Below are 13,755 nucleotides of genomic sequence, written 5' to 3'. Positions count from 1 at the left end.
GAGAGAGGAAATGTACAGTACCAGTCAAAAGTTTGGACACACCTACTCATTCCAGGGTTTTTCTTTATTTTTTTTGTATTTTTTCTACATTATAAAATAATAGTGAAGACATCAAAACTATGAAATAACACAGATGGAATCATGTAGTAACCAAAAAAGTGTTTTAAAAAATCACAATATATTTGCAAATGAATCAGCATCATTTTTCTGGATGTACAGTTGAAGTCGGAAGTTTAGATATATTTAGGTTGGAGTCATTAAAACTCGTTTTTCAACCACTCCACAAATTTCTTGTTAACAAACTATAGTTTTGACAGCCTGTGAGGTGAATAACAGCCTGAGGTGAATAACAGCCTGAGGTGAATAACAGCATGAGGTGAATAACAGCCTGAGGTGAATAACAGCCTGAGGTGAATAACAGCCTGTGGGGTGAATAACAGCCTGAGGTGAATAACAGCCTGAGGTGAATAACAGCCTGAGGGGTGAATAACAGCCTGAGGTGAATAACAGCCTGAGGTGAATAACAGCCTGAGGTGAATAACAGCCTGTGGGGTGAATAACAGCCTGAGGTGAATAACAGCCTGAGGTGAATAACAGCCTGAGGTGAATAACAGCCTGAGGTGAATAACAGCCTGAGGTGAATAACAGCCTGTGGGGTGAATAACAGCCTGAGGTGAATAACAGCCTGAGGTGAATAACAGCCTGTGGGGTGAATAACAGCCTGAGGGGTGAATAACAGCCTGAGGTGAATAACAGCCTGAGGTGAATAACAGCCTGAGGTGAATAACAGCCTGAGGTGAATAACAGCCTGAGGTGAATAACAGCATGAGGTGAATAACAGCCTGAGGGGTGAATAACAGCCTGAGGTGAATAACAGCCTGAGGTGAATAACAGCCTGAGGTGAATAACAGCCTGAGGGGTGAATAACAGCCTGAGGTGAATAACAGCCTGTGGGGTGAATAACAGCCTGTGGGGTGAATAACAGCCTGTGGGGTGAATAACAGCCTGTGGGGTGAATAACAGCCTGAGGTGAATAACAGCCTGAGGGGTGAATAACAGCCTGAGGTGAATAACAGCCTGAGGTGAATAACAGCCTGTGGGGTGAATAACAGCCTGTGGGGTGAATAACAGCCTGTGGGGTGAATAACAGCCTGAGGTGAATAACAGCCTGTGGGGTGAATAACAGCCTGTGGGGTGAATAACAGCCTGAGGTGAATAACATGACTGATGTATTCTTACATAGACAGTACTAGAATTGTTATGTCAGTCCCCTTCTCTCCTCCAGTCCCTCGTATATATACTGTCTTCTCTGTGTGTTTGTTTAAACTTTCTCAAGACCCCACAAAACCAAAACTCATGAATCTTACACACAGAAGGACAGCAATCTCCCTCCTTCCACTCTCCCCCTCACCACATTGCAACCTCCCACCCACACTGTCTATCTTCTCCCACCCAATGTCTCTCTCTTTCTCCCACCCAGTGTCTCTCTCTTTCTCCCACCCAGTGTCTCTCTCTTTCTCCCACCCAGTGTCTCTCTCTTTCTCCCACCCAGTGTCCCTCTCTTTCTCCCACCCAGTGTCTCTCTCTTTCTCCCACCCACACTGTCTATCTTCTCCCACCCAATGTCTCTCTCTTTCTCCCACCCAGTGTCTCTCTCTTTCTCCCACCCAGTGTCTCTCTCTTTCTCCCACCCAGTGTCCCTCTCTTTCTCCCACCCAGTGTCTCTCACTTTCTCCCACCCAGTGTCTCTCTCTTTCTCCCACCCAGTGTCCCTCTATTTCTCCCACCCAGTGTCTCTCTCTTTCTCCCACCCACACTGTCTATCTTCTCCCACCCAATGTCTCTCTCTTTCTCCCACCCAGTGTCTCTCTCTTTCTCCCACCCAGTGTCTCTCTCTTTCTCCCACCCACACTGTCTATCTTCTCCCACCCAATGTCTCTCTCTTTCTCCCACCCAGTGTCTCTCTCTTTCTCCCACCCAGTGTCTCTCTCTTTCTCCCACCCAGTGTCTCTCTCTTTCTCCCACCCACACTGTCTATCTTCTCCCACCCAGTGTCTCTCTCTCTCTCCCACCCACTGTCTGCACTTTCTCTCTCTCTGGGTTCTAACTTAAAACCTCTTCTCTCTTTTGTTTACCTCCTAAGCTCCTCCATTTCCTTCTGTCCATCAACAGGTGAACAGGCCTTTGATGTCATCAAAGAAAGACAGTCATATGATGAACTCACTGAGAGAAAGTGAACTCACACTACTGCTGTGTTGCTCACTCCTGTGGTGTTTAACTGTGAATCAATGCTTGGCCTTTGGTTCTCTGTGGCTGGATGGGATGTCCCTGGGCTGACCCAGTGAGTCAGGGGAGCAGACTGGACTGGGACGTATCCTCTGTGTCAGACACAACACATCGCACACAACCTCAACCCCTAATATCTGACTGTCTGTCTGTGAGACTGGCTCACTTTTTCTGTGAAACTACGGAAGTCTGTTATTTGTACTGAGTGAGCCCTGCCCCACACTGGGACAGTGGTGGATGGGTTATATATGATGAGTAGGGACTTTAAGATCTGCTCAAATTATCAGAAGAAAAAAAAGAAAAAACTATTGAGTTAAAAGAGAGACCTGTGTGTTTTGTTACCTAAGAGCTCACAGCTTAAATGACAAGTCAAGAACATTTTTTTTTTTTAATACACATTTTGTATTTAGGAACCCTATATCTTTATTGGCAGTGTTATTATTCCATTGTATCGCTCGAGTCCAACATATTGGAATATAACGTGTATGGATGAATTTGGAAATAACACACGTGAATAGGTATACCATCGAACCACGTGCATCACTCTACTGCGAGTGTTGTAAGATCCTAACAAGAGTCATGTGGCAGTTTCTGGAACCTTTTGCTCATGTTGTGATGTAATACATCGTTAGCCTACTTTTGTTTGTCTTTTACTTTATGCATCTTGCTCAGGCCTTTATGTGAAATAGTTGTGGAAAAACTATTTTGCCTGTTGTTGTAAATTGCCCTTTTGTGAATATTTTTTTTTTGGGGGTTGTTGTTGCGGCTTTGAACCAGCGCACATATGTTAGTAATTTGCTAGCTAGCGATGTTTAGCCATTTAGCTAACTTGGGATAACTGTAGTATTTCGTGACCTTTGTAGGGTGTGGATAACAAAAACATCATGCACTTCCTGTACTGTTTAGTTCAAGCATGACGTGATTCCTGTGTGCCAATCGTAAATTCAAAAACTTTCCTCACATACAATGTCATTTCATTCAAATTAAAGTACATCTGTTTTCACACATGAATATAAAACATGTCTTTATATATGTTATTAATACACACCTGTACATATACAAATATAAGCACCCACCAATTATTACTATTATTTTTAAATGACAATCTCTGTCATTTGACTGTTTTCAGCAGAAGAGCAAGTCAATATTACGTTGAATTTTCTGTAAAAATAAGTAATTATTCAAAGGTACAATGCATAGAGAGAGCTGACTAGCCATTCAACAATACTTTTGCTAACAGGACTCATGGCTTTGACCATGAAAGGTGTTTCTAGTGTGTTTCTGTTTAAGGATTGCGTGTTGTTTTTGCCAGCCAGTCAGTTGAGGACGAGGGTGCGTCAGATGTCAGGCTAAGTGACTCAGGTTGTGGAAAGAGAGACCTGTGTCGTTCTGTCCCCTTCCTCACACAGCATTACGGTTTATCAGGATCCACATGCTGAGTCCAGCTGGCAGGAAACACACCATATCCTCATTCCTCAGCACAGATGGACTGGTCACGAAGAGCAGAGCCAGGGGGCGGGGGTAAGGGGCAGAGGGGGTAAGGGGCAGGACAGGGGGTAGAGGGGGTAAGGGGCAGGAGAGGACATGGGGTAGAGGGGGTAAGGGGCAGAGGGGGTAAGGGGCAGGACAGGGGGTAGAGGGGGTAAGGGGCAGGAGAGGACATGGGGTAGAGGGGGTAAGGGGCAGGAGAGGACATGGGGTAGAGGGGGTAAGGGGCAGGAGAGGACATGGGGCAGAGGGGGTAAGGGGCAGGACAGGGGGTAGAGGGGGTAAGGGGGTAAGGGGCAGGAGAGGACAGGGGGTAGAGGGGGTAAGGGGCAGGAGAGGACATGGGGTAGAGGGGGTAAGGGGCAGAGGGGGATAAGGGGCAGGACAGGGGGTAGAGGGGGTAAGGGGCAGAGGGGGTAAGGGGCAGGACAGGGGGTAGAGGGGGTAAGGGGCAGGAGAGGACATGGGGTAGAGGGGGTAAGGGGCAGAGGGGGTAAGGGGCAGGACAGGGGGTAGAGGGGGTAAGGGGCAGGAGAGGACATGGGGTAGAGGGGGTAAGGGGCAGAGGGGGATAAGGGGCAGGACAGGGGGCAGAGGGGGTAAGGGGCAGGACAGGGGGCAGGGAGTAGAGTGGGGTAAGGGGCAGGACAGGGGGCAGGGGGCAGGACAGGGGGTAGGGGGCAGGACAGGGGATAAGGGGCAGGACAGGGGGTAGGGGGCAGGACAGGGGGTAGGGGGCAGGACAGGGGTAGAAGGGGATAAGGGGCAGGACAGGGGGTAGGGGGCAGGACAGGGGGTAGGGGGCAGGACAGGGGGTAGAAGGGGATAAGGGGCAGGACAGGGGGCAGGGGGCAGGACAGGGGGTAGAGGGGGTAAGGGGCAGGACAGGGGGTAGAGGGGGTAAGGGGCAGGACAGGGGGCAGGGGGCAGGACAGGGGGCAGGACAGGGGGTAGAAGGGGGTAAGGGGCAGGACAGGGGGTAGAGGGGGTAAGGGGCAGGGCAGAGGGCAGAAGGGGTAAGGGGCAGGACAGGGGGTAGAGGGGGTAAGGGGCAGGTCAGAGGGCAGAAGGGGTAAGGGGCAGGACAGGGGGCAGAGGGGGTAAGAGACAGAACGGAGGGGCAGGGGGTTGGAGGGGGGTAAGGGGCAGGACAGGGGATAGAGGGGGGTAAGAGACAGAACGGAGGGGCAGGGGATTGGAGGGGGGTAAGGGGCAGGAAACGGGTGTGAGAGGGTGTGGTTGCGGGTCCATTCCTGAGAGGCCTCTTCTATCACATGTAGATCTCTGTCTAAACATAGAGATCCCCGCCCCGTTCCGACAACCTGGACTGCCTCAATCTGGTAACGCTTCTCTTCTGCATAGCTCTGCTGCCACCTGGAGGTTGTTTCGCACTATTGCACCCTGTTACTTAAAAAAAAAAAAAAAAAAAAAAAAAAATATGCCATTTAGCAGACGCTTTTATCCAAAGCGACTTACAGTCATGTGTGCATACATTCTACGTATGGGTGGTCCCGGGGATCGAACCCACTACCCTGGCGTTACAAGCGCCATGCTCTACCAACTGAGCTACAGGACCACACTTATAGCTTCTGTGATTCAGTATGACCTAATAATGAGCCAGCATAGGTTCTCTATACAGAATAGTGAAGCTTGTTGTTTTATTCTAAATTAACATGAAATGACAGATGGCAACAGTGTATGTGAAATTTGGCCAAGCAATTACAATATGTTCCTTCATTGTAGACTAATTACTTATTATTTCAGTTTAACTTATTTAAAAATAAAAAATACAAATCTGCTTATTTCTGTTAAAACCTAGTGTCAATGGTTATTTATTTTTATTTTTTTCAAATTAGGACAACTCTACTACCACAGACAGTTCACGCTTCAGTGGAGCGATTGAAAACTGACCCGAGATCAGGGCTCAGTGGAAAAGTGTAGTTTGCGACCATAGAACCGCAACGTGCGCACTTTGCGACCATAGAACCGCAACGTGCGCACTTTGCGACCATAGAACCGCAACGTGCGCACTTTGCGACCATAGAACCGCAACGTGCGCACTTTGCGACCATAGAACCGCAACGTGCGCACTTTGCGACCATAGAACCGCAACGTGCGCACTTTGCGACCATAGAACCGCAACGTGCGCACTTTGCGACTGTACTGTTAATGGCGAGCGATACGGCAACATCCGCAAGCGGCAGCAGCAGAGAGAAGATGGCGGAGGGAGATAAAAATGCAGAGAAACTCAAGGAGAAGGCGAATAATTGCTTTAAAGGTAATTTGACAACAACCCCCGTAAAGTGCTTCTAGATTAACGTTATCGTTCAATCTATCTGGACAAAGTCCGTAATGATTCAAATTCGGTGTCCTTTCATATGAGCAACAACGGTGGATTTATCTAGCACACATGAGCCGGTTGCTATGCTAACAGCTAGTTAGCTAGCTAGCTAAACGGCCCATTGCTACAGTGGACAGTTGTTGCTATGCTAGTTAGCTAGTTAGCTAGCTAGCTAAACGGCCCATTGCTACAGTGGACAGTTCTTGCTATGCTAGTTAGCATACCCGCTAACACACTCGTGAAAACGTGCCTCACAGTCGTGTGGTTGTGTGGTCGTCGCAACTTGGTTCTTCTTGAAAACAGAAAACGATCCATTTAAATATATATATATATATATTCCATGTCATATTGATCATTGTGATTATCCAGTATGTCCGAACTGATGTCGATGACACCGACCAGATTTGTCTCTAGATGTGTCTTTCACGCTAAACAAGTCGGTATTGTGTCCAGTAGCACACAGACAGGCCATGTCAAGTCATTCATTCGCTAGCTACTTACTGTTCCTTAGAAAACAACATGATTTCACTGTGTTAGTTTTAATTTTGCAAGTTGACACCCGTCGTCATGTATTTAACGATTGGAGGGGAAAAAAACCTTGTCTCGCACTTAATCATACACTTTGCACATAATAACCCTGAATCACATCGCTACTAAAAGTTGGCTTAATAGGAAAGTGGCAAGGCCCCCCAAATCCAGATACCCCATAGCCGCGGTAGAACAAAACATCAACATGTATTTTTTTCACATCCCTAATGTCTCTCATTTATGAAATGGATGGTTGTGTAAAAAATATTTTCCTTCAAAAGGGGTTAAATTGATAGCTATTGTGACACACCCCCAGGGCACTCAACAGTGCGACCATTTTACTCGCATATGCGCCTAATTTTTGTATTTATTTATTTACGAGCACCAGTGGATTCTAGTTTTTTAATATCTAAAATATTTTTCGTTGTGCTCCTAAATGTCTTTTGTGTGTGTGTGTGTGTGTGTGTGTGTGTGTGTGTGTGTGTGTGTGTGTGTGTGTGTGTGTGTGTGTTGTGTGTGTGTGTGTGTGTGTGGTAAACATTTTCAACATAGGTACTTATATTCTCCAGTTATAAAAGGGGACGGAAGTACAGAATAACACCCGGCTGGAGGGGCGATCATGTAACCCAATATTGCGAGCTCTGATATTGCTAAAATGTGGAACGCAAGTAGTTTATTGTCTGTCCTTTATACACAAACAGCGGTTGGTGCATATTTGAAATATAGAACTGTAAATATAATATTTTTTAATGAATGTAAGCGTTACTTTTTGGTGGCTGATTTTTAATAGACAACTTTCAAGTCAAATTTCCTCTCATTTAGTGCTGCCTGACAAACATGCATACAGTTGCACGTGTTTTCTTTAAACGTTGTGGCTATTGTAATCAGCTCTAAGGAAAACACGTTGGCTCAGACATGTTTTTTTTTTTGTGGTCCAAGGTTCCTTTTTTTTTGTAAAAAAAAAACTTGTCATGAAGTCAGTGGCCACCACAGATGATCTTTGGAGCCACCATAGTTGTAGCCTCAAATCTAATATGATGTCCAAAAACAAATATGGCAGCCATAGTACCATTTGCTTGAGGTTAAATCACGTATAAATATGTTTGGGGTGAAGGTGGCAGGTGGACCAGAAGACCGTTTTGGTGTATTTTTTTTGGTCCTAAAACCTATATGGCCAACAGGATTACAATCAAACCCCTTCGCCTGCATATACAACGAACAAAAAATATAAACGCAACATGTAACGGGATGTTTCATGAGCTGAAATAAAAGACCCCAGATCCATGTGCACAAGAAGCTTATTTCTCTTAAGTGTTGTTAAAAAGAATCCATCCACCTGACGGGTGTGGCAGATTATCTAACCTCTCTGGATTAAAACCACATTAGGATACGTATACTATATTACGTATAGGATCTCTTCAAAATTACATTACCGTGTAGTTTACCAATAAAATGTTCTGACAGGATGTGGACGTCCTCTGTATACAACATTTTTATTTTATTTTTACTTGGCACGTCAGTTAAGAACAAATTCTTATTTTCAATGACGGCCTAGGAACAGTGGGTTAACTGCCTGTTCAGGTGCAGAACGACAGATTTTGTACCTTGTCAGCTCGGGGATTTGAACTTGCAACCTTTCGGTTACTAGTCCAACGCCATAACCACTAGGCTACCCTGCCAGTACAGTACATGTTCTTAGAATGTTAGCAAAAAAATGATCTCACTACAGTACATGTTCTTAGAATGTTAGCCAAAAAATGATCTCACTACAGTACATGTTCTTAGAATGTTAGCAAAAAATGATCTCACTACATGTTCTTAGAATGTTAGCAAAAAATGATCTCACTACATGTTCTTAGAATGTTAGCAAAAAAATGATCTCACTACACTACATGTTCTTAGAATGTTAGCAAAAAAATGATCTCACTACACTACATGTTCTTAGAATGTTAGCCAAAAATGATCTCACTACAGTACATGTTCTTAGAATGTTAGCAAAAAATGATCTCACTACATGTTCTTAGAATGTTAGCAAAAAATGATCTCACTACAGTACATGTTCTTAGAATGTTAGCAAAAAAATGATCTCACTACAGTACATGTTCTTAGAATGTTAGCAAAAAAATGATCTCACTACAGTACATGTTCTTAGAATGTTAGCAAAAAATGATCTCACTACAGTACATGTTCTTAGAATGTTAGCAAAAAAATGATCTCACTACAGTACATGTTCTTAGAATGTTAGCCAAAAATGATCTCACTACATGTTCTTAGAATGTTAGCAAAAAATGATCTCACTACATGTTCTTAGAATGTTAGCAAAAAATGATCTCACTACATGTTCTTAGAATGTTAGCAAAAAATGATCTCACTACATGTTCTTAGAATGTTAGCAAAAAATGATCTCACTACAGTACATGTTCTTAGAATGTTAGCAAAAAATGATCTCACTACATGTTCTTAGAATGTTAGCAAAAAATGATCTCACTACACTACATGTTCTTAGAATGTTAGCAAAAAATGATCTCACTACACTACATGTTCTTAGAATGTTAGCAAAAGAATGATCTCACTACACTACATGTTCTTAGAATGTTAGCAAAAGAATGATCTCACTACAGTACATGTTCTTAGAATGTTAGCAAAAAATGATCTCACTACATGTTCTTAGAATGTTAGCAAAAAAATGATCTCACTACATGTTCTTAGAATGTTAGCAAAAAATGATCTCACTACATGTTCTTAGAATGTTAGCAAAAAATGATCTCACTACATGTTCTTAGAATGTTAGCAAAAAATGATCTCACTACAGTACATGTTCTTAGAATGTTAGCCAAAGAATGATCTCACTACATGTTCTTAGAATGTTAGCAAAAAATGATCTCACTACATGTTCTTAGAATGTTAGCAAAAAATGATCTCACTACATGTTCTTAGAATGTTAGCAAAAAATGATCTCACTACAGTACATGTTCTTAGAATGTTAGCCAAAGAATGATCTCACTACATGTTCTTAGAATGTTAGCAAAAAATGATCTCACTACATGTTCTTAGAATGTTAGCAAAAAATGATCTCACTACAGTACATGTTCTTAGAATGTTAGCCAAAAAATGATCTCACTACAATACATGTTCTTAGAATGTTAGCAAAAAATGATCTCACTACAGTACATGTTCTTAGAATGTTAGCAAAAAAATGATCTCACTACAGTACATGTTCTTAGAATGTTAGCCAAAAATGATCTCACTACATGTTCTTAGAATGTTAGCCAAAAATGATCTCACTACATGTTCTTAGAATGTTAGCAAAGAATGATCTCACTACATGTTCTTAGAATGTTAGCAAAAAATGATCTCACTACATGTTCTTAGAATGTTAGCAAAAAATGATCTCACTACATGTTCTTAGAATGTTAGCAAAAAATGATCTCACTACAGTACATGTTCTTCGAATGTTAGCCAAAAAATGATCTCACTACAATACATGTTCTTAGAATGTTAGCAAAAAATGATCTCACTACAGTACATGTTCTTAGAATGTTAGCCAAAGAATGATCTCACTACATGTTCTTAGAATGTTAGCAAAAAATGATCTCACTACATGTTCTTAGAATGTTAGCAAAAAATGATCTCACTACAGTACATGTTCTTAGAATGTTAGCCAAAAAATGATCTCACTACAGTACATGTTCTTAGAATGTTAGCCAAAGAATGATCTCACTACAATACATGTTCTTAGAATGTTAGCCAAAAAATAAACAAGTTCTTGCTACCATGGAAAGGAAAATACCCATCTAGTTGTGGACAAATCACCCTGATGAACTCTTTAGTCATATCCCAGTTTACCCTGATGAACTCTTTAGTCATATCCCAGTTTACCCTGATGAACTCTTTAGTCATATCCCAGTTTACCCTGATGAACTCTTTAGTCATATCCCAGTTTACCCTGATGAACTCTTTAGTCATATCCCAGTTTACCTATTTGCTTATGGCCTTGCCTACACCTAGTAACCTGTTTTATTTAAATTATATGGGCAAAAAAATATGTATTTAAAAAAAAAAAAAATTGGAATGGCAAGCTAGACAAAATTGAAAAAGGGCCTGTTTTATATAATGAATATGAATTTGGAGGGCAGAAATGATGAAATATTAAAGCATTAGACCTCTCACTAAAGGTGTCAGCAATACAAAAGTTATACTTCCATCCAAACTGGTTCTCTAGCAGATTAGTAAGAATGTCTCACCCCATGTTAAAGAATGTCCTTTGTCCCTTTATTCAGATTACAAACTCTCACTTTCAGTTATTGTAAAATGAAATAATCTCCAAAATATAGTTATTTTTAAAACGAGCAATAGAAAGTTGGTTGCGATTTCATTTGAATCCACCAAGAAAAGACAGAACAAATAATACAACTATTATTGTGGTTAAACTCAAGTCTACTAATTGATAAAAAACAAAAACATGATTTTAATAAGGTATATCTTTGTAAATTATATCATAAATAGGACTGGTGGAGTTGTCACACATGCAGCTAACACAGACATATGGAAATGTCTGCTCTATCCAAAATGACAACCAACTAATTGCAGCATTATCGCAAAAATGGAAGAAGCAAGTGGAAGGGGGGAAAATGTCCATGTTATTCCAAGTCCTGCATACTCACCAGACATGTCACCCATTGAGCATGTTTGGGATGCTCTGGATCGACATGTACGACAGCGTGTTCCAGTTCCTGACAATATCCAGCAACTTCACACAGCCATTGAAGAGGAGTGGGACAACATTCCACAGGCCACAATCAACAGCCTGATCAACTCTATGTGAAAGAGATGTGTCACGCTGCATGAGGCAAATGGTGGTCACACCAGATACTGACTGGTTTTCTGATCCACGTCCCTACTTAAAAAAAAAAAAGGGTATCTGACCAGCAGGTGCGTATCTGTATTCCCAGTCATGTGACGTAAATAGATGAGTGTCTACAGGATTATTTCAATCCACAGAGTTCCTTTATATAAACGGTAACTCAGTACACTCTTTTTTCCCGGCGGCGGCCTGCGGTGGGCGGCGGCCTGCGGTGGGCGGCGGCCTGCGGTGCCCGGTGGGAAGCAACTCGACATTGAAGTGCACTGATTGAAATAGCATGTTTATTTAAAATTAAAAATTAAATATATATATATATATATATATATATTATATAAGTAATAACGGTATCAGTATTATCCTGCAGTGGGTTACCTGTAACTCAGGATACCAAGTCAATAGGTTGACATCGCATCCTGGCTAGATGATAGTTTAGTTATTGTCCAAGGAAAATCAGAATTGTTGCCAAAACATTGAAGTGCACTGATTTGAAATAGCTAGCTAGATACATGGCCATAACTCGATGTGCATGTGTCTGCATATTGGTATATCAACCATCATGTTTATTTAAGAAAATAAATATATATATATATATATATGGCAGAAAAAACAGTGCACATACAAGAAGTATACAAACAGACAATGATAGCATATGCTCGGGGGTACAACAAATGACAGATTATACAAAGACTTTAAAACGGAAACCGAGGAGCACATTCTCCCATTTAAAAAAAAAAACTAGTCATCAAGAATATTAACAATTATATTCATAGTTGTATCTTTCCATATTTTATTTTGCATGTAGACAAAATTAATGCAAATAATGTTTCTGGATGCTCAACATAAAAAGTAGTTAATGTCTTTTTTGAGTTTCTTCAGGTAATGATTCACAGGGTAATACTTATGGATCATTCTGAAAAGAGACCTCTTTGACCTTGTTTTAACAAGCAGGTATTTTTTTCACAACTGATATTATTGACAAATGTATTCCAGTAAGTTGTGAAATAAGGAATAGATACAATCTCCCTTTGAAATAAAGCAGGTATAGATCTGTTGTTCTGAGGGAACAAGGAGAAACACATTATCTCTATTGGATAGTCAACTGGATTAAGCGAAGGTAGGTCAACAAGGTGAGGTCTGGCTACACCTATAAATAACATGAGAGTTCCAGATGGAACAGCATCAGAGACTATGGAGAACTCTCAGGGATATTGTAACTAGATTTTTTAAAATCCTCATAATTGAGTAACAATCCTTCTGCATTAAACAGTTGACTCACCAGTAGGATATGATTATTGAACCAGTTCTTAAAAAATAAAGACTTGTTTCTATACAACATATCCTTATTATTCCAAACGAAATACCTATTTGGGGAAAAATTATGTTTATATATTATCGACCACGCTAAGAATACTTGTCTATGAAAAGCAGATCATTTTGTAGGAATCTCATCAATGTTATAGTTACTATAGTTACAAAGTGACATAAAATTGAAGTCACCAAATTGGGAGAAGATATGAGGGATGAAATTCCAAATTGAAGTTGGATTCCTTAAGAAAATGTTTAGCCCAATTTATCTCCAAGTATTATTCAAAGTAGGAAAATCAAAAAAATATGAGACCACCATATTCATATGTGTTCATAATGACAGATTTCCTAATATAATGTGTACGATTTTTCCAGATGATGTTGAAAATCATTTGGTCAACCGCTTTACCTATTTTGTTGTCAAGATGTAGGGACTGGCTGCATGTAGGGACTGGGCTGTATGTAGGGGACTGGGCTGCATGTAGGGACTGGGGACTGGGCTGCATGTGGGGACTGGGCTGCATGTAGGGACTGGGGACTGGGCTGTATGTAGGGGACTGGGCTGCATGTAGGGACTGGGCTGCATGTAGGGACTGGGGACTGGGCTGCATGTAGGGGACTGGGCTGCATGTAGGGGACTGGGCTGTATGTAGGGGACTGGGCTGTATGTAGGGGACTGGGCTGTATGTAGGGGACTGGGCTGTATGTAGGGGACTGGGCTGTATGTAGGGGACTGGGCTGTATGTAGGGGACTGGGCTGTATGTAGGGGACTGGGCTGTATGTAGGGGACTGGGCTGTATGTAGGGGACTGGGCTGTATGTAGGGGACTGGGCTGTATGTAGGGGACTGGGCTGTATGTAGGGGACTGGGCTGCATGTAGGGGACTGGGCTGCATGTAGGGGACTGGGCTGCATGTAGGGGACTGGGCTGCATGTAGGGGAC

At 42.1% G+C, this 13,755-nt stretch overlaps 1 protein-coding gene across 1 annotated transcript in view; it reads left to right on the top strand.

Annotated features, from left to right (window-relative positions):
- Window positions 1-5,902: 5,902 nt before the first annotated feature.
- LOC124006493 (serine/threonine-protein phosphatase 5-like) overlaps window positions 5,903-13,755 on the top strand; it is a 31,037-nt gene continuing 23,184 nt past the window's right edge. The window contains exon 1 of the mRNA XM_046316544.1: window positions 5,903-6,052. Within this exon, the coding sequence (XP_046172500.1) occupies window positions 5,944-6,052 (109 nt within the window). The 5' untranslated portion in view covers window positions 5,903-5,943. The remainder of the gene's footprint in view (window positions 6,053-13,755) is intronic.

Source organism: Oncorhynchus gorbuscha, linkage group LG19 (genome assembly GCF_021184085.1).
Source record: "Oncorhynchus gorbuscha isolate QuinsamMale2020 ecotype Even-year linkage group LG19, OgorEven_v1.0, whole genome shotgun sequence".
NCBI classification, from domain to species: Eukaryota; Metazoa; Chordata; class Actinopteri; order Salmoniformes; family Salmonidae; genus Oncorhynchus; species Oncorhynchus gorbuscha.
Note: the sequence above shows the minus strand (reverse complement) of the source record. Positions and strands in the feature narration are given on the sequence as shown.